The sequence below is a fragment of the Triturus cristatus genome, chromosome 4_1 (assembly GCF_964204655.1).
Source record: "Triturus cristatus chromosome 4_1, aTriCri1.1, whole genome shotgun sequence".
Lineage (NCBI taxonomy): Eukaryota > Metazoa > Chordata > Amphibia > Caudata > Salamandridae > Triturus > Triturus cristatus.
Genome location: NC_140585.1, coordinates 235,053,382 through 235,075,513, shown reverse-complemented (window position 1 = coordinate 235,075,513; position 22,132 = coordinate 235,053,382). Strand labels below are relative to the sequence as shown.

Here is a 22,132-nt window from a genome sequence, read left to right as displayed (position 1 = left end):
TCCACTGGGATGAGAAAAGGGGCCAATCCTGAGGGAAGAGACAACACTGTGACGAGAAGGTATAGCACAGAGGGAGGAAACAAAGGGTGTGGGCAAAGGCCAGCATAAAAGGGGTATGTTGAGTGGCAGGAGACAGCAAGAGACAAACTTAGGAAATGCAAGCTCAGGTATGGACAGTGGGATGGGAGACAAGAGAGCCAAACCCACAGTAAGGAACTAAGGAGACATGAATTATATGAGTAGACAATTATGTATGACTAGCAGGACGCGACAGGGTGCAGTGCGGTGGGGGGAGGGGATAGCGAAGGTATGATGCAAAGGGAAAACGGCATTTCAGAGAGAAGCTAAAATGATCATAGTTTTCAAATGGTGAGGGGAAAAAATAAAGGAGAGATAGTTGGAGGGTGCGGGGGAACAAAGGAATAGTACAGGTTAAGGAATGCAACAGGGTAGAAGATTAGTGGTTATAATATGGAAGGTGGAAGGAAACAAGATAGTGCAGTCCATAGGAAGATGACTTGATGGTTTAGTCGGTAAGGACAAAAGGCCAGAGGGTTTGGTTTAAGCAAAGGAGACAAGATGGCAAAGAAATGCTATCCCAAATTATTTATTTCAATACAGAAAGAGAAAGAGGTATGGGAAGGAAAGGGAAAAAGAGAAAAATAGAAAAAAGGAAATCCCAGCAATGTATTTTTTAGCATAGTTGCACCAGAGGAGAGAGAGAAGGTGCGAGTTGGTGGAGAGGTAAAGATAAAAAAAATAAAAATTAAAAAAGCACTCAAGCGGGTAAATGGTATGCAAACATTGTTGCGTGTGGGGGAAGCAAAAAGATTGTAAAGTAGAAGAAGGTAGCATTAGGACCCTCAGACTTTGAGCATGACTCTAGTGGCTACACGGACTATCAAAAGAGTGCATAGGATAATACAATGTTCTCTCTTTACAACCCAATGCGGAAGACTGGGGGGTGTCACCGCTATATATCATGGATTTCATTTTTTTAGATGTTAATTCTACACCACCTGAGGCAGATAACCAGTCTCCAACATCAGTAGATGTAGCACCACTAGCAGGGCTTCGTTGGCACCAGTGCAGCCCGCCTGGTGGTACAGCATCTCCAAGGAGTGCGGAACTCTCCCGTCCACAGCTTCACTACACAACATGGGGTCTGACGGATAGCTTCCCATGAATTCTTCCTCTGAAGTCACCTCAAAATCCTTGTCCGCCAATATCATTTCCTGCAGGAAAACATATGAAACAAGATATTGTTCAACAATATCCACAAGCCACCACAGAGCATGGTAACCTCATCCACACTCCTCCAACATGTACACTTTCTTTAGAGCTACTTTTTAAACAATTAACTCACCCTTAAACTCTACTAATTATCACCTATGGAGAATAATCCGAGTTGTCATAGGGAGGCGGGAATTCTTATTGAAGGGCACCAAGGCAATCTACATGAGCTACTGCAATGAGTCTTTTAAATATACACATTTAGATTCAGTCCTCTTTATTCTGTAAAAAGGATTAAAAAAGAATCCTAGGTAGAATGCAGGTCTGATAAAAAAAAAAACCTTGCCAGGACATAGTTCCAAAATGAGAGCCTAACCTGAGTACAGCATAACTTTGGAACTTTCCCATTCAGTGAAATAAGCGAAAGAAGCCACTCTACCGTGCACTGCGTGCGTGTGGATGTTCTTAGTAGGATGAAAACCTCTGTCTGAATAGCATTCAATACACGGATTGAAGAGAGGATACCTGATCGATACCAGATACAAAACAAATAGCCCTCAGGACATCTAGACTGTGGATGGTGCAACTTAAGACGCAGGCACAGGACATGGACACAAACAAGCTGGTAAATCCTGTAAATTTTAATCGGTATAAAGGGCATGTCCCTAAAGTGATTTGTTATTTATCTCTTCAGTCGTAATCATTTACTGTATGGTAAAATATATACCAGCGGCTGTGGACGAAAACTGCTTCCATGAAATTTAGTGCTTTTACGGTATAAGGAATGTTTGATTTTAAAATGGTACCTGAATGAAAGTGAAAGATTCACTTTAGTTATGTACTCTTTTTGCTGGCAAAAGATCTATCTCCTAGTGTGAGCGTGAGAGGGAAACACTTCCTCTCAAATGTTGAGAGGAGGTGAGGAGAATAAAGTGGCTGTGTCAATACCAAGAGTACTAATCCACATTTACTACCAACACAGTATCAAGGAAGCAAGAAGGAAGTGATGAAAAGGCTGGACATAAGAAACTCTGACAATCTAATAAGAGCTTGGGGATGGGATGGCAATGTCCACTGCATGGTAAGGCGGTGTCCAGCCCTGTCTTAAGGGCCGAAATGTATTTGAAACCGGTATTGTGGCATTTACTTTGGTACTAGTCTTACACTAATCTAGCGTGTGTGTGTGTGTGTGAGAATGAGAAGGCATGTGTGTGGATGTCGAGAAACTGTTTTGTGGCCTGAAGGGAACACTAAGCATGCCCAGATAGTAGTCGTAGACTACAGTTAACAACTGAGAGAAACATCCCTCTGCACAAAGGCTGCGTCTGAGGAGCAACGTTTTACTGAAAGAAAATTGACCGAAAGAGGTTCTGAAGTCTTAGACAGTGAATCCACATATCCAGTCTAAAAACGTTTATAAAATGGGATCGAAACCACCTCATATTGCTCCAAGTCCCAAGTAAGTGGGTGCTCCACAAAGTAGTCGAAGAGCTGATGGTGTCTGTCCGACAGTCAAAACCCTGGAAGTGAGGGTACATGACCTGACAATCTGGTAGAGATCAGTCTAGCCGCAGATTCCTTACCACAGAATATTCTCTAGGCATCAGACTGGATACAGAAACTTTGAGCACTACCTCTATTTGCTGGTAGGTGGAATTGATTGGCTACACAGTCGGCATCAGACGTGATGTGCACGGTGCCTCACTGCGCTGACGTCAGTTAAGTTTTGCAACATTTCTGCACATGAAGCAAGGAGCCATGAAGGATGCTGATGTACCAGTGTGCCGACACCAAGGACCACATAAGTGTTATCCTATATGAGGAAATCTGTTCATAGAGTGGCGCAGGTCAGTAGGGAATCTGTGGCTATACAGAGTCTCTACCTGGAGGACTAAAAAGACAAAGTTCACGTCACAACGGAACGGACTGTCCAGGCAATAGTGCTTGGTGAACATGTGCACAGACGCCCATGAATGTTATGTTATGTTGAAATTATTTTATACAGGGCACAGCTACCAAACAAGGGTTTCCCAGCGCTAAACCTGACAGAGGACAAAAGAAATAAAGGAAATCGGAAATGCAATTCAAGGTGATTTATTGGTTCAATAACCACGTTTTTAAAAGTTTACGAAAATACATATATAAAGTTTCATTACGAATTGCAATAGGAAGGGAATACCATATAGATGGACCAAGACAGGCAAACGAACGACCTCACATTCTTTTAAGTTTAATTCTGGGAACCAAGAATTTACCCTGAGTGGCCGAACGAAGTAAACGAGGGGGCTGGTTATGGTGAACTAGAGTTTGCAAATATTTAGAAGCAGAGCCAGCTTTGATTTTATACATATAACTCATGGCCTTAAACTTCACACGGTTTTCAACCTTAAGCCAATGAAGATTGCGCAAAGCACTGGAAGTATAAGAAGTTTTAGAGAGCTGGCATAGCAGCCTGGCAGCAGAGTTTTGAACCGCCTGTAGTTTCCGTGGGACATCCTTATTTGATTCCAAATAAAAGATGTTTCCATAGTCCATTCTAGATGTCACAAGCGTCTGGACTACAGTTTTCTGAGTGGAAACCGGAAGCATCCAAATAATTTTTTTCAACCATTTTAAGATGGCGAAACAGGTGGCTGCCACCTTTACTGCCAGTGGCTTCATAGATAATTTATCGTCAATGAGGACTCCCAAATTGCAAATATAAGCAGAGGGCTGAGGAAAATCACCCATTTCACACGGCCAATGCTGGGAGCCCCAAAGATTTTTATTTTTACCCAAAATAAGGACCTCCGTTTTTTCGTCGTTTAGATTAAGAAGATTAGCTTGCATCCAAGATGCAATATTCCTCAGACCAGTCTGAAGAACTGAAGGTCCAAGCGTCTTTTCCGTAGAAAGGGAAAAGATGATCTGGGTGTTATCAGCATAAGAGAAACAGCACAGCCCCGCCTCCTCTGCTATTGTCGCCAGAAGTTTAACATACAGATTAAATAAAAGAGGACTTAGAATAGAGCCTTGGGGTACCCCATAAGAAGAAGAGTGAATTTTAGAAGTGGCTCTAAATGTATCAGCTGGACATGGACATCGCGAGCCATCGCATTGGTCACAACCTTGGATCTAGTGGAATGAGCATGCATGACCTCATGCGGTTGCTTTTTAGCCAATACGTAGCAGATTTTAATGCAGAGTAGGATCCATTTTGAGAGTTTTATTATCTGCACATACTTTCCTTTCTATCCTCTGGTAAACCTAAGGATGAGAGGATCATCCACCTAGTGTTCCTTAGTTCAATCAATGGAGAATGAGAATGCTCTTTTTGGGTTCAGGCGATGAAGTCTCTCCTTTTGGAAGGGTGATGCAGAGCATGAAAGATCAGCAGTGTTGTGGTCTGGCCAAAATGGAAGGGTGGCACCACTTTTGGAAGAAAAAATGCACGTGTTTGCAGAGCCAGTTTGCCTGGAAAAAATTGTGGAAGTTGAAAGAACAGGACGATACTCTGTTGCTTTGATAGTAAATCCTCCAGGAGGGACAGTCTAATTAATCAAAGAACCGGTGCTCATAGTCAGGAGTTCAGGATACCATACTCTCTGTGCCCAATCTGGTGCAACAAGAATGACTTGAGCCCGGTTGTTGCTGATCTTCTTGGGAACTCTCGGCAAGAGTGGAATCAGCAGAAAGGCATGTAGGAGGCTCGAGCTCCACTCAAGTAGAAAAGCATTGCTGAGAGAGAGTTCCCACGGAAACTCTAGTGCACAAAAGTACTAACGCCGTGCATTCTCGGCAGTGGTAGTTGCCAAGATTCCTGCCAGTCTTTGAAGAGACCTCTGGATGGAGACACCATTTGCGATCCGCTAGTCATCGACGGCTGAGTTAGTCTGCTCTGGCTTTCAGAGAGACCGCCAGTTGTTTGAACCAACAGGAATATGTCCTGGGGTTCCAGCCATGTCCAGAGATGCAGGACCTCTCTTGGTAAAGGGTCCAGGGCCCCATTCCGTCCAGTTTGTTGCAATACCATAAAGTAATGGTGTTATCTGTGAACACCTTAACTAGCATTCCCTTGATGTAAGGAAGAAAGATTTTAATGGCAGTCGCTCTCTACTCCATCAAGCTGAAGTATAGCAAAGACAATGCGGGACACCAGGGTCATCTGATCTCCACCTCTTCCAGATAAACACCCCAACCTAGGAGTAAAACATCTGTCAGCATTGTGAGCTCTGTGTGAACAAGGGAGGGGCCTACCATTAACTCAATCGTGGTTTGACAGCCACCACTGCAGGTCTTTTGCAATTCGCTCTCACATCTGGACCAGGTCAGAGAGATTCCACTGATGCTGTGCTTACTGGGATTTCAGGTCCCATTGTAGAGCACATATATGCCAGCAGGCATGTGTTACCAGAATGAAGCAGGAGGCCAGGAAGCAGCAGACTCCGAGTCCGTCTCCCTGAAATCCAGGATAGAGGATAAAACATGAGTCATAGCCTGAATATCCTGGACTTGTCATTCCGGAGGATAGGTCAGAAACTGCCCTGTATTCCAGAATGGCCCTGATGAGAGGAAGTGTCTGAAAGGGAGTCGGTGTGACTTTGGCACAAAGACAGTGGACCCGAGTGAATGCAGGGTGTCTGCCGTAGTCTGGAGGTGGGAGATGACTGCCTGGGGTGAGCACGCCTTCATCAGCAAGTCATCGAGGTAGGGGGAAGACTGGAACCCCTGTCCTCCGCAGATGTGCTGCAACCACTGCAATTATCTTGATGAACACCCCAGAGGTGCTGGGGAGGCCCAAAGGGAGCACAGTGAACTGAAAGTGCTTGTGGCCCACCATGAGCTGCAGGTAACATCTGTGGGCAGCCATGGCTGTATATATGGAAGTAGGGATCCTGCACGTACAGCGCTATCATCCAGTCTCCTGGGTCCAGGGCAGACAGAACATCTTAGGCAGAAAGAACATCTTGAATTTCTTCTCCATGAAGAAGTTGAGGGTGCAGGTCTAAAGTACGGCGGAGGCCTCTGTCCTTTTTGGGTATCAGAAAGTAGCGGGAATTGCAACCATGACCTATTTCTGATGCTGGCACTTTCTCAATGGCTCCTTTGGCCGAAAGAGTCTGCACTTCTTGACGGCGCAAGGAGAAATGGACCTCCATCAAATGGTCTATGGACGGTGTGGCAGTTGGATTTCTAAGAATGGGATGGATTATTTACACTGAGCAATTTGCAGTGCCCACTTGTCCAATGTTATGGACTGTCAGTAAAGCAGGTGGTGTCTGATTCTGCCGCCAACTGGTTGCCTGTATTGGTAAGAGAGCAAACTAAAGAGGTTTTGAGACTGCACCTGCACAGAGGGTTGGGGGGTGAGGGGGTGGAGAGAGTGGGAGGTGTTGGTGGACTGGGTAGACCTCTGGCCGTGTGTCCCATGAGGCTTAAAAGTACTATGGAGCCTGTTGGATTTGGTGGCTGTGCAGAAATGGATGCAGCTGGCAGCCCCTACCATAGCTACGGAAGGGGCGAAATGCAAAATGGGAGTGACATGGGGCCATGAAGAGACACAGTGAGAGGGCAGTGGGCCGTCCCCTTCCTTTGTAGTCACAGTAGGTGGAGAAACTAAGGCAGTGTCTGGGGAGGCGTCCAGACCACTGGTTTCCACCTGTTCCTAATACCAGTCATCTTCAGGCTCATCTGGGGGTTGAGGTAGCCATAAGGATCCTTAGATCCTTCCCAATTATAAACCTCGCTGGGCTGCCAAAAAAAAGTAGGCCCTGGCTCCGACTCGGAAGGATGAGTCTATGCCAGGTGACGCCGACCCGAAGTCGGGTATTATTATGGAGGTCAGCGGCAAGGGGGAATGATATCACGGGAACCGACTCCCAGAAAGGTTGCAGTTTTGCGATTGGTGTCATTCCTGATCCAGGGGACCCAACTGGCACGGAGGGTGGAAACGCTGATGGTAATCCAGTTGGGGCATCTGCTGAACCTATGGGCCCAAAATGCACCCAAGAGAGGTCAACCCACCCAAAGTGGAGGTTCATGGCCTCAAAATTCTTGGACCTGGAAAGGGGTTACTACGGCTCTGGGAAAACTCGGGGAGATGAGCAGCGGACCCTAAGGCAGGCTCGGCATCAGATTGGGGCCTAGAGTGAAGTCGTTCCCACGCCATATCTAATGATGTAAACTGGTACGTTGAAGTCGCAGAACGTTTTGACTTCATTACTTTCTTGTTGGACTTACCCGACGAATTAGAGCACAATGACAAGCACCTGGAACAGTTCAGCGAATGGGCCTGTGGCATTCCTCCATAACTACACTGGGAAATAAAGTCAAAAAGCAAATACAAACTATCGAAAAAAATTGTCCAACAAGTGGACAGAAATAGCTCTATCCGGATCTGCGACGATGATGCAGAAAGAAAAGAACAGTTGTCAACACGATGGGGTGGGCCTATATAGGCACTGCACACCACACTCCCGGCATGGAAGATGCTGACTTCACCTACCGGCGCACAGAGGCAGTGCGCAAAAAACATTTCTGGATCCAGTCTGACATCTGGGAAATATTTTAATGTGAGACATCTGCAGCTAGAATCTGCACTTTCTACAGGAGGAGCAGACTGTCTGCCTGAAGTGACCAGAAGCCTGCTTGTCTGTTGAGAGAGGGAAGCAGCATACCTGGCTCTGCAGAAGGAGAGACCTCAAAGGAGGAAAATATCAGAGCTTTCAGAAGTGAAACATTCAGAGGAAGCAGACCGTTCCACAGATGGAAGTCAGATAGACTCACTGTGTAACTGAACAAAGCTGTACCCGGCTGATGAGCCCATAACTAGGGTGAAACTGGTCCTGGGTTGCTTGTGTTCCGGTAAGAACTGGCCTGGCAGTTCGGGCTGTACTGTTCCAGTGAGGAACAGGGTCAAGACTGATTTGAATATGGCTGGATCTAAACTGAGGTGGCGTGGTGAGCAAAAGAACAATGGGATGGGGTGCTACCCCGAGCTACTGCCAGTGGTTAGACTTATTGCAAGCAGCCTCCCATCACCTTTTGTGTGTTACTCATAACCACATCATATATTGTTTTGAAATTACCTAGACTGAATCAATATTAAACCTGGAGGACTTCTGTTGAGGGCAGAGGCGGAGCATGGAGAGGCAACACGTGGAAAATAAGACCAGATAGAACATTTTCATAAGTGAATGCCCACTTGTGCATTTGGCCGGTAGGACAAGAGGTGGTTCAAGTCCAAAGGGTGAAAGGTTTGCATTAGGATTAGTTGAGGAACCCAAAGCCCCTTAATGGCCATAAGTCAAATTAGTATGTGGGCACCCTGCTACCTATGCCTCATCTTATCTTCAGACTCGTCTTCCTTAAAGTCAAGGCCTTTATAGCCAGAGGACCCTAAAGATGCCTGGATTCGTTGAAGGCCCTCGTAAATATGGGTGTCAGAAGGAAGCCATGTGCCCTGCCTCTGTTGGCACAAAGTTACAGCTCTCGCGCCTACGTTGAAATAAAACTACTACACCTTAATCAAAGGCTAGATTTTTAAATAAAATTATTTTTAAAAAAAATCAAAAAAAAGCAGGTAGACCCCTGTAACAACGCTAGTCATTTCTATAGAATCCTGAAGGAAGCTCTTGAGCAAGGCTGATTAACAAGCACTTCAAAGCATAGTTTGGTGCAAGAGAGTCAATCTTGATGCTGACTCAGAACATCTGCATATGATTCTATGTCAGGACCGGAGGCTTCGGATTATGCTATCTCTCTCTTCGCTTTCATTACATAATAACAACACAGCAGCCAGAGAGACATTACAATATGCCAACATAACAAACTACAACTCCCTACAACCAGGGAGACGTTTAGGCAAATAGTCTATCCACAGTTTCCATGAATTCCCATAGAAAGTCCTCTGTCGGTTTCCTCCCTTCCTCTTTCTTCGCTGCTGCGCAGCTAGTTAAGTACCCTCTTCTGATTTGTTCTTAAAACCGATGTGTGGATGTTTATTTAAGAGTAATTATTTTTGGGAAGAGAGTATATTGGTCTCGCATGTTATTATATTTGCCTGCCTTCTTTTGCAGCTCCCTACCGGCCGCGGGAACGCTTGTCGCTACTAACGCGGCCGGCTCCCTTGTGGGTGCCGCGTCGCTTATGGCCGCTAGAGGGACTCGTCCGTCGTATCGTTGCTCTCACGTCGCGGCTCTTCAGTTGCTGAGCGCGGCGCGAGAGTAACGAGCTCTAGAGCCTTGTCCCCGTCGTCTGCCTCACCATGAACGTCCGCAGAGAAGCAGATTGTATTGCCTGCTGATGTGGACCACCCCCCGGCAGGGGTCTGTATTGCAGGATTCTTCCCACGTTGTACGTGCTTATTAGCGCTGTATGCACCTGACATTTCCCACGCATTTCGCGGGCGGAATACCGCTTGGGACATTATTTTGCACTGCTTTAAACACGCGCTGGGGGGCAGACACCCAGTCAGAGTTTTTCTGAGGGTTTTTAGCGCGTGAGGGGTTCTGCTGCGGCCCTAGTTGTGGTCCTTGGGGCTACCCTAATCCTGCAGCCTCCGGCCTGCAACTATATTAATATTGTCCTGCGTGTAAAGAGTGTTTACAGGGGTTTTCATGTCCCCGGTATTTCCCTGTTATACTTACCTGGCGCTATCGCTGATCACAGTGATTATTATGAAGAGGAGGTTCATGAGTTCCTACCTTGTGATGATTACTTTTTTGAGGCCGTGGATGCTTCTATCTACAGAGCAGTTAATGAAGTGGTAGGGCCTATGGAACAGCGCCTCTCGGACAGGATAGTCAAGGAGTGTAACAGGTTGGCAGTAGCAAGTCAGAACACCGCACCGGTCCCCAGTGATGGTCAGGAAGGCAGTCTTCCCCCTGCTAAGAAACAACGCTCGGACGGGGTGGATGTGGTCGCTTTTGCGCGCCTTAAGTCGGCATTTTTGGCGAAAGTGGTGACACCCATTCCTCTCCCTCCTTCTGAGGGTGACGTCCCTGCCCCCAGTCTCCGGCCACAGATAATGACACCCAGGGGGATACGGACGACGAAGCGGGGTCCTCTCGCCCGTGGCGCCAGACTCCAGCTGCCGCTTCGGCGGTGCCAGAAGAGGATGCCGATATGCTCAACCCTGATGAGATTATGCATCCCCGCTCATCGGCTTGGGCCCCAGGAGATAAGGTGGTTCGTTTCCTGGCGAACCGTCTCCGTAAACCCCTTGAGAAGGAGGCGCGAAGTTGTCTCAGACCAGAGTGCCCACGTCCCATCTTGCCGGATAAGATCGCATTTACCCCAGAGTTGGATTCGAAAATGGCCACCTTCTTAGCGAAGTATGTGAAGGACCCTCGGAAGGGTATAGATAGGTCTTGGCATTCATGTCAAGACAAGTTACTCAACGCCATCGGTCCGTTAGCCAAAATCTTGGACATGGCGGAGGAGGCTAAAGTGACTGGCTCCACAACCTCACCGGAGGTCCTTTCCAACAATTGGGCTCAGCGTGCAATCATTTTTATGGGAAACGCGAACTGCGCTCTTTCAACCGAGCATCGTCGCTCGCTGTTGATTAAGTTAGATCCTAAGCTTGGAGATTTGGCTTCTTCGGAAGCAGGGGCTGTTGCCCAAGGAGGCCTTTTGGGGAACCCTTTGTAAAAGAACTAGGAAAGTTTGTATCTACCTTTACATCGCTGGATAAGGCACAGTCCAGTATAAAAAGAGTTTTTACACAGCGGGTTTTCCGCGGGTCGGTCGAGGCAGGGGCCGCTCGTTCAGCCGTGGATCCCAGCAAAACCCTTCCAGGGGACAAGGCTCTGGCCATGGACAGTACAATTCCACAGCAAACTATAATAACTTCTACCCAACGCGAGGACAGCGTTTCCGGGCCGTGGAGGTTTCAAGTCCAACTCCGGCGGTGGAAATTCCAACGGTAAGTGTAATGCCCGCAGATCAGATTTGTATAGGGGGGTGATTGGCCGGTTTTCGGGAAGCTTGGGCAGCGCTAACCTCCGATGCTTGGGTCCTCCAGACCGTTCAAGGCTTTCATATAGAATTTCTAGACTGTCCTCACCAAGAGTCGCGGCCTCGTCCGCTGCATTTCAGTCCCTAAGACGCACAGTTGATCGACGAAGAGGTCTCAGAGTTGCTTCACAAGGGAGCCATTTGTCGGTCAACATTGCACCCTCGCGGGTTTCTCAGCAATATATTCCTGGTAGACAAAGCCGATGGGGGGGCGGCGCCCCGTGATCAATCTCAAGGAGTTCAATGCTTGGTTGGTGTACCGCCATTTCAAGATGGAGGGAATCCATCTGCTGCGGGATCTTCTGCGACCATCTGATTGGATGGCACGTCTGGATTTAAAGGATGCCTATCTAGTGATTCCCATTCATCCACCCCACCGGCGATTCCTGCAGCTCTGTTGGGGGTGTCTGGTGTACGAGTTTCACCGCCCTTCCGTTCGGTCTTGCCTCGGCGCCGTGGTGTTTCACCAAGGTGCTTCACCCAGCCATAGAGTTTCTCCGAGCTCGGGGTATTTGCATGATCGTCTACTTAGACGACCTTCTTCCGATGGCGCAATCACCTCAAGTATTGTTGCTGCAACTTCAGCAGACCGTGACCCTTTTACAGGGTTTGGGGTTTGTCATCAACTCCACGAATTCAGTTCTTCAACCGCATCAGTCCGTCATTTTTCTTGGGTTCGTAGTGGACTCGGTTAAGGCGACCTTGAGCCTTCCGTCGCGGAAGATGGCGAAGATTCGCCATGAGCTTCGCCAGACGGCTTCCAAACCGAATGTCTCTTTGTGTCACTTAGCTAGAATCGTGGGCCTTCTCTCGTCCTCGATCCAGGCAATTTTTCCGGGGCCTTTACATTATCGGGACCTGCAACGTCTCAAGGCGTACCATCTCAGGAGGGATCGGTCTTACGATCATGTGGTACCGCTTTCAGTGGAGGCCAAGGACGAAATTTCATGGTGGCTCACCCATATGGAGGAATGGAACGGTCGAGCGATATTCGACTCCGTTCCAGACTTGGTCATCGAATCAGACGCCAGCAGATTAGGTTGGGGTGCTCGATGCGGGGAGTTCTCCACCGGGGGAGTTTGGTCGTTGGACGAGCAGGTTTTTCACATCAATTGCTTAGAACTGCTTGCGGGTTCTTTTGCGGTACGATGTTGGACCAAGGACATCTTGCGTCCTCTTGAAAATGGACAATGTGTCCGCAGTCCGGTATGTCAATCGGTTAGGGGGTCCTCGCTCTCGAGCTCTGGCCAATCTGGCGAAGGATTTTTGGCAGTACTGCCTGGATCATCACATTTCCGTAACGGCAGAGTACCTCCCGGGCCAGCACAATCAAGTTGCCGACTGGCATTCCAGACACCTTTACGACTCCAGCCTTTGGAGGCAGGATCCCCCGATTTTCCAGTGGCTGAACAGTCTTTGGAGGCCGTTATCAGCGGACCTCTTTGCCTCCCGCCTGGATACTCAAGTTCTGAGATTTTTCAGTTGGAGGCCGGATCCGATGGCTCTGGCCACGGACGCCTTTCTTCAGGATTGGAGTGCGGAACACGGCTATGCGTTTCCCCCGTTCTCGATAATGAGAACGACGGCTCACATACGTCGGCAGTGTGCGGAGGTAACCCTGGTGGCGCCCCTTTGGAGATCTCAAGTATGGTTTCCAGTTCTTCTGGAACTTTCCTGGGATTTTCCAATCCTACTCCCCCTGTATCCTCATCTTCTTCAGAATCCGGACGGGGAGTTTCACCATCTCGTCGTTCAGGGAACGCTCCGGCTCATGGTGTGGCGGCTTTCAGGCGACGATGGTCGTTGCCGGGACTTTCGGGACAGGCTGAGACCCTCCTGTCACAGGCATGGGCAGATAGCACCACGAAGCGGTACCATTCCGCGTGGACACGATGGGTCCGTTGGTGTCTTCAACGGAGTCTGGATCCCATGGTCGCGGGAGTCGTTCCCCTCTTGAACTTCTTCGCCGATCTGGCATCAGAAGGTTTGGCGTATCACTCCATTAACGCGATCAGATCGGCGGTGTCAGCCGGTCACATCCTTTTGGACGGGGCACCAATTGGTGAACACCCGTTGGTTTGCAGACTTCTTCGGGGTATAAGATTGTCTTTGCCCCCGGAACCTCGCTATTCTGTCCTTTGGGACGTTAATTTGATTTTGAACTTGTTTTTGTCTTGGCAGTCCAATAAGTATCTATCTTTGAAGGAATTATCCTCTAAGCTTGCGATGCTCTTATGTTTGGTTTCCTGTAGGAGAGTTTCCGATGTTCGAGCACTAGATATCTCAGCACACACTTTTTCACCAGATGGGGTTGTTTTTACCATAGGGCGCAGAACTAATTCTCATACGAGAACAATTTCGTACCTGGCTTTTCGGGATTCTCCAAAACTGTGTGTGGTAGAATGCCTAAAGGCGTATGAGAACTTGACGCAGGAATTTCGCCCTCCGGGCGAGAGACAACTCTTGATTGCTCTCAAGAAGCCACACAAAGCAGTCTCTTCTCCTACCATAGCTAGGTGGGTATGGTGGGTCATGCAAGAGGCTGGTATTGAAACAAAGCAGTTTGGTGTCCATTCTGCAAGAGGAGCGATTGCCTCGAAAGCTTTTGCGCTGGGTGCGCGTCTAGAGGATTTAATGCGTGCAGCGGATTGGTCGTCGGATTCTACGTTTAAGAGGTTTTATTTTAAACCGGTTTTAAATGTGGCACAGTTAGTGGTAAGTAAGCTTTGAACTAGCATAATCTGAAGCCTCCGGTCCTGACATAGAATCGGAATTTGCCTAGTATCATGACGGTAAGTTCCAATTAAGGACACGGAGGCGAGGATTATCCCGCCCGGGGCACTTGGGTGCGAACCCCCCCTCCCCGTATGGCAGTAAGTAATCAGCTTCTAACTAATGTTGTATTCAAACCTGGTTGCTCTTGGTTTCTCTATGCTTGCGTTATGTGGTTATTGTATCCCGTTTTCACGGTTCTAAATTATTGATTTGGTTTGGTTCTTTCAGGGAATGATGGCTCCAAACAGGACCAGTAATTGCTTGGCGTGACATGCGCTTAGAAAGAGGAAGGGAGGAAACTGACAGAGGACTTTCTATGGGAATTCATGGAAACTGTGGATGGACTATTTGCCTAAACGTCTCCCTGGTTGTAGGGAGTTGTAGTTTTTTATTGTTATGTTGGCATATTGTAATGTCTCTCTGGCTGCTGTGTTGTTATTATGTAATAAAAGGGAAGAGAGAGAGATAGCATAATCCTCGCCTCCGTGTCCTTAATAGAATTGGAACTTAACGTCATGATACTAGGCAAATTCCGATTCTTGATGTCAGGAAACAAACGATACAAACAACTTACTACAACCTGAAACACAAACACTGCTAAAGGTGAAATGTCCCGTTCTAAGCTCAGATGGCATGTTTATTACTAGGACACAAGACTCTAGCCCACTGCAGTGCCTTTTTTTTTATCCTGGAGTCTGCTGTTCATCTCGACAGGAATGGTGCAGGTCTAGATGGGCTCCGATAAGTAGCAGCTCTTTGCAGAGATATCTACCAACAAGGAGGAGTTTTTTGGTACATGAAAAAAGTGATCCTCAAACTCAAATGGTAAAATAGCTGAAAGGTGTACTGTGTATTTTATTAAGCTTGAGTGACTGAACTGTGAAATTAACAAGACACCAAAAGGAAGGAATGCATACTTTGATTTTATTGATGTATTTACTAATTTGTAAAGTATGGACTGGTGTCCGAAGGTATCACTGCGCTAGGACAGCCACACAGTCACAGTCTACATATAATAAAGGCCCACACAGGCAAACGTTAGCAACGTCAGACTCTCCAAAAAGGAGCCAGAAATGTGGCACAGCTGACAAGGAAGTTTTGGATCAAGAACCTCTAAAGTGCTTTCTAAACATCAAACCCACAATTATTTCATTGGGAAGAGAAGGACTGCGGCTCTCTGGAAGACAGCTGGTGGTAGTGGACTGCACATGTGATCTGGTTTTTAATTTTCCCTAAAGAAACAAACATGCTATTGAAAGATCAAAAGCTTCATGTGTGATTCATCAAAAAGGTGAAATAGATATTTTGATAGCAGAATGCATCGAAGAACAGTCATTTAAACGTTATCCCCCTACAATTTCTACCCAGCATCTCATGATAAGTACACTTATGAAAAAGTAAGATGTGAGACTCAAGGTTGCAAACCATTTGAAAGCACTTTCTAACCAACTGTGCAGTCTTTTAAACAAAAAGAAAAAGATTATAACAAGAAAACCTAAATTTAGATTCAAACATGGCATATGTGTAATGCTCTCTTGCATCAATGCATACTTAAAACTCTAGGGAGAGAAATATTTATCTCTCTCTGACAGCATCCAGCTGGAAAAATACCTTAGTAGGGGCTGTGTTCCCCAGCCAGTGGAAACTTGTGGCTTTTCACCAAGAAGTAATATCAGTGGCACATCAACTCCTGCCTTTCTATAGTAAGTAAGCAAGCCGTGCCCACTCCACCATGGCATACATGTATGTAACCAGGAGAGACCCCTAGCTCCCAGTTACAACGATACTAAGCTTTTTTTATCCACAGGGCTCCCTGTCATTCTGTGTAAAGCCCAGGAAGAGAGGTGGGTTTCAATAACAAACCACCTTCCCTCCTCTAAGCCAGAAAAGGTGGCCTCTACCCCCATGGATCACATAATACCACAAGAAATGTCTACTTCTGCATTCAACTGGACTCTAGGATTAAACTCCACTGAACAGGTCTTTCTTATGTGCCCTCTCGTTCACTCATCCCTTCAGCAGGTGGGTAACACCAGAAGACAGGGGGCGTTCCTTGTTCTCAGCACCAAGCTAAAGCCAGGAGTGAGCAGCCCAAGATCCATGCTGAAACTCAACAATTTATTTAATTTCCAATATATAATAAATTCTTTGTACATCAGTTTGAAGTTTCTGCTAACCTGTCTATCCAATAAATGCGTGACCATTTCACTACTGCAGCATTAAGGAACAAATCTGTGGATATTAGTAGTTTGACATACATTAAGGTCTGACCTTCAGAAATAATCAGCAAATAGACCATTTGATCTTTAAAAGCTCAGTCTCCTCATGTACAAAACGTCTTCATCTTCCTGACTGAGTGTATCACTGAGTTACTTGCTTCAGCTTTAACTTGTATGGTAACTGTACATTGAACCCTTTTATGTTATGCACGGGCCGCCTGACTAGGTCCATGCTGCATTTTCATACTTAAACCTACCACCCTGCTTTCAACTAGGCTATCGATACATTTTGAACAGCAAAATATATTCTCTTAGTAAAAATGTTAGAAAAGGCAGCAGTCCCTGGGATCAAGCTTACAGAGGCCAGGATCAATTTAGAGGCGGTTACCTTCACTACTCTCAGTCTCACTCTCCAACGGCTGTCTGGAGTACTCAGAACTTAATCATTTCAGAAATGATGCACAATAAATCCCTCTAGTAGCACTAGATGTGGGGAACCTCAGACAATTAGCGACAATGAAGCATCAGGAAAAGAACACCGACTCAGTCAAGCCTGCAACAATGAACCCCAAACCAGACCCCATCAATGACAAATACATACCAGCCAAACATAAATGACGTCACTCTGTGACAATATACTACACAAAATAAACACAGATGGTTAGCAACAACGAGTTAACAGAAAATTCATTAGGATCTAGTTTAGCTAAACAAGCGGGAATAGCCCATCAGTAAAATAAACAATCCCAGACATTCCATTACAACCTTAAATGCAATCGACTGAGAAACAATAAACCGCGGGAAAGACAGAGAACAAGCAGGAGTGAATGAAATACTGCTCATTATGTGGGAGTAGGGATTTCTTTTGCAGGATGGACTCACCGTAGACTCCATACTGATGTCAGAGCAACAACTCTCACGGGTGCGTAACACCCCCATAGGTTGGTTTTCCACTGAGCCATCAGCCTGTACACAACATACAGGGGCGCTAGGTGCTCCACGTCCGTTCTGAAGTGGAGGGGAAGGTGATGGTGGTTGCCGAGGTTGCAGGAGCACAGCAGCTGTCTCCGGAAGAAGGACATGCACCAAATCTCCTGAAATTATGCCACATGAGCTCAGGGTTTCATTCTCACCAGATAAGGAATCTTTGCCATTCAAGGAAATAACAAACTCTGTGTCTGAGCTTGAAAACAGAAACACAAGATTAATCATTATTATGTTGGAAGTGCTTAGCCAAACAGTGATCAAAATTAGCTACTGAAATATCCCACAGTGGTTTTCCCCAATAAAACAGTGGTTTTCAACCTTGCCATGTCAACCCCTCCTTGCCTATAAGTAGCCTACTTTCCCATCTCCATCCACAGCCGCTGTGACATAACTGGTTAATATTTTCTCACAATTCATATTTACAGTGTTAAATATTGCCAATAACTAAACACAATAGATGGACTTGAAGCCTTTCATGCAAAAAATGTGGACATAAGCGGATATTCTTTAGACTATTTCTGGGCAAATATGAATTGAACTGTTTGGCTTGAAAAAGAAGATGGTAACGATAATAAATTATGTTGTCTTTTTTTCTCACAATAAATCTAAGGTGAAAATTAAACATTGTGAGAAAGCAAGCCAAAACAAGAGGCTTTTCTTTGGGGAATGCATTGCTTCCTGAACCTCTAAAGTCATTAGAGTTGGACTCCCACCTGGATATGGATCTCTGCTGCAAATGTTGGAATTTTCCAAAATCGACCTTCTTAAAAGACCAGGTTCTATCAGAATGAGATATTATTTTGAGTAAGAGCTGGCTTGCACAATAAATGTGTGTCTGTTAAAAACAAGCATTGGCATAGCCAATAGGTCTCGCCTTTGGGACCTTATAAAGTGTTTAGCTATGCAACAGTTGTTGTTGCACCAAGTATATTGTGCTGCATAACTAAATACTTATAAGGTCCCAAAAGCGAGACCTATTGGCTATGCCAATGGTTGTTTAAGTCCGTACTTTATCCATTTACAAAAAGTACTGCAAGTAGGAAAAGAAATAGTGGAAGGAAATGCACGGGGCAGGAAACAGATCGAAAAAAGCATTTGCAATGCAATAGGTCTTGCATTTTCAAAACTTTGACCTTTTGGTATTGTAAAGGACAATCCCTTTTATTATTGCAGGTGTAAAGGCATTGTCATATACAATGCCAATAGGTCAAAATTTCGCAAATGCCAGACCTATTGCATTGCAAATGCTTGTTTTTTTAGTAGTAACTTACACTTGTAAGTTAGGCTCCACACCCTTTTTCAGGCAGTGTAGACATGCAAGTGTACACTTTTGAGTACATTTTGTGAAAAACCCAAAGTAGTAAAGTTACTAAAAAGTGTTAAAATAAATGTACATATGTAAATTACTCACAAGTGAAACTTATCTTTGTAAATAACCCCAATGAAAGATAACATTGAGAGACAGGAGGGCTAGTTTCAGCAAAGTGTGAATAAAAATCAGTATTGTTTAAATATTGTTAAATACGTTTAAATTTCACTTTAAAAAAGAATATATATTGACCTTGTCCTAAACAAAATGGGTCGTCAAGGCTTGGGGAGAAGACCTGTCTTAAGAAAGGCTAGAGCTGCCGACTTGGAACTAGGGAACCAAGTTCGAATGCCGTGCGGGCAAATCACTTAATCGCACCGTGACAATTTTTGTTTACAAATAAAATAATATCAGAGGTCTGGCTCTCATGTAAAGCGCTCGACTGCAACTGGGCCCAGTTTGCACTATATAAAACTACAAAAATAAATGGCGTGTTATACTGGGGTATCATTATTCCCTGTGCATTTCCAAGCTGCCAAAATACACAGCAGGTAAAAAAGGGATGCGGCACAATTCATAACTGGCCAGGCGTTGACAATGATTATTCCTGGGCAAAGCACAAACAGAAAATAAGTGGTGTCACTACACATCTGTGTATCTGCCCAGACCCGATAGCTGTTTATTCGTACTCCTATTGACAGCATTTTATCCTCGCACACAAAGAAGCTCCTTCAAGGGGAAAAAAATGGAAACAGAAGCAGCTGTTACTAAGGAAACGGGCACGGAGAGCTCGCGGTTCGCTTTCAATAGTTTTGGTAAGCACACTTCAGTTAGCCTGTTTTGCCGTATCCCCCGATAATTTCGCATGTTTAATTAATAAGGAACTGGAAGTGCCTTGTTAATTGCGTTTAAGTCGTATCTTGCTTCTGCAAAGCTATCCGGAATCAAACAATGGCGGATGCTGGTTCTGACGTGAGGGGAGAAAGCCTGGTGCTGCCTTTGTTCAGTGCAGCCTGCATGAAGTTATTTTATGCGCGCGGACACTGCTGCCCTTGTCCTGCGAGCCTGAACAAATGTCAAGAGATAAAGAGATAAGAAAGGCAGAAGGCAGATGGCGGCTGCGCGCGTGCAGGCTGGAGGCCAAAAAAAGCTTGTGGGTAGCACTTTGAAAACCCCCATACTAAAAGTCGAGCAAGCAGTGCATGCGCTGCTCTAGGCTAGACCTAAAAAAGGGGGGCTTTCAAGAGTAGACCTCTCAGGAGAGCAGAGCCTGGAGGTAAGCAAGTTGGACACTCTCCTCACTGGTTCAGTACACCAAGTCATGATTTGGGTCTTTGACTACTCAAAGCAGAGCGGGAGAGTGACAGAGCGAGATAGAGAGATCTGGACCCCATCCGCATTAGGACTTAATGTGGCTATCCTCTAAAGTGATTCTGTCACTAGCTTAACTGGGGTCAGTGGCTATAAAAAGCAACCTGGCTTAAGGCGAGGACTGGAGTGGGCAAGGTGGGGGGGATGGGGGGGGGGGGGGGGAGAGGCTTTAAGAGTAGTAGCTCCTATCACTGGGAGGATCACAGACCTACCTCCTATGTGAAAATGGACACAATGGTAGGGAACGGCCACAAAAAGTTGAAAACTGACTTTCCACCTCAAGGGCCTTGTGCTTTACCCTGGAGGTGGAAAAAGTCAGTTTTTAACTTCATCTTCAGGACTGAGGATAGAGAATCAGTTACTGCTTGGGCCAATGGACATGGAAGAATTAGACTCCAAATAGAAGAAATTGGAGAAGGTCAAGAAATCCACTAATGATGTGTACATAAACTGAAAGCAATTGAAGCCAGGATAAGGGGCTGGCACCCACACTGCAAAAAAGAGTGGAAATGAGTGGTGTGAATAAGTGCGTGAAAGACTAAACGGTTCAGGGGCAAAGTAAATGGCGTGTTGAACTTGCTGGACAACCAACTGGATGTTTCAGAGGAAGGTATAAGGGCTATGGTCTGGAACCCTGCAAGACAGAGTCTGGTACAACATTAAGACCTAAATGTTACACAGGTCGAGAAAGTTCAATTGGTCCTAGACGAACTGTAATGAACTAAATAGAAATGTGTTTGTTGATGCAACGTATTAACCTGGCATTTGTTCATGGATGATCACTCAATGCTCTCTCGTTATTCTGATGACATGGGATTGGATAGCTGATGAGTATATGCAAGCCGCATGCACAACATGAATGTTATTACTCCATCCTTTTAAATGCCTTCAATCTCTCTTGCTCTCCTTACAACCACCCCTTACTTTGTTTCACTTTTCTTCCTCTTCCCTGTTTCGAAGGATTTATTATTGTATTGCTCCATTAGCGATATTTACTTCTTAACATTGAAAAGTGTAAATGAGCAGTGTTTTCAGTGGTCTGTCATCCTCAATTTATTTGTACTGGCTTTAGCCTTGGAAAAACGATTGAAACTCAAAAGTGGATCTCAACATGCAAATGTCTTGAAAAGCAAGTCTTTACCTCGCCCCTCAAATTCAGATTCATACCAGAAGCAGATCCCTCAACACTGAAGACTCCAATCTAGGGATCAACATGTCTCCCCAGTTGTGGGGCATATCCTATAATCATTCATATGCAGGCCTCACCTCAAAGCAAGAATCTTCAAAAGGGGATATCTACCCTTGAAGCATGTCTGAAAATTGTGGGGTGCCTAGATTTAGCCTGTAATTACCATTCAGGTAGAGTTAGGCCGAAAACATTTAGGTTTACCTATTAAAGGTACAGTAGTTCAAAGGAGTCTAACTTAAATGCACACTAATTTCAAGAATAATACGCGTAGTGTCTTGCATTTTACACTGTGCTAAATGAATAGGCACAAGAGGTTTACATTTCCTTTCTTCAACTCACAAACAAGTGTTATAGAAGATTTTCAACTTTACATATTAAAAAGCAACTTTTCAATTTATATACAGGATCAAATACAGGATTGATCAACTACAGGATTGATTGGCTACATTTATATTGAACTCTCATTCTCAAAATATACTTAACCATATAGTATCTTGTCTAATACTAAAATATTCTATTCAGTGCACCAATGAATCTCCGAATAACGTACCTCTCTCCCTCTGAATACTCTGTCAATAGCAAGTTTGCTTTTCTCTCTCAAAGTCTTCCATTTCTCAGCAGCAGCCATGATTTGTTAGTTTGATGGGCCTATCCCCAAGTGAGGCCTGCATCTCCCCTCATTCCCAAGGGTAGCGGTTACCAAAACTGTAGCCTTTAATATAAAGGACACCCAAGTCCTTTTAAACCTTAACTATTCCTTTCACAATCAGATCAGTTTATTATAATCTTAATGGGGGCTACACTCAATACCATGGTGGAAACAATAGGGTCGGTCAAGGCCATAACGATTTTCTTTCACTAAGACTAGACTGGAGCAAGGACTCGCATCCAAAGGCATGGAACTTTTGATTATAGACTGGACAACTCGTATGAATATAATGCAAAGTACTGAATATGAATAATTAGAACATTGGAATGTGGAGCACTCCATTGTAGACAATGGAGTGCTCCGTGCTTCTACGGGCCGGTAAAGGCCCGCAGAGCAACATT

General features: G+C 45.5%; 1 protein-coding gene across 1 annotated transcript in view; it reads right to left on the bottom strand.

The window, feature by feature from the left end:
* The window catches only part of FBXO7 (F-box protein 7), a 119,598-nt gene that overhangs the window by 73,921 nt on the left and 23,545 nt on the right, over positions 1 to 22,132 (bottom strand). Inside the window, exons 3-4 of the mRNA XM_085651959.1 lie at positions 17,109 to 17,409; positions 1,020 to 1,235 (exon numbers count right to left, since the gene is read on the bottom strand). Coding sequence (XP_085508085.1) covers positions 1,020 to 1,235; positions 17,109 to 17,409 — 517 coding nt within the window. The remainder of the gene's footprint in view (positions 1 to 1,019; positions 1,236 to 17,108; positions 17,410 to 22,132) is intronic.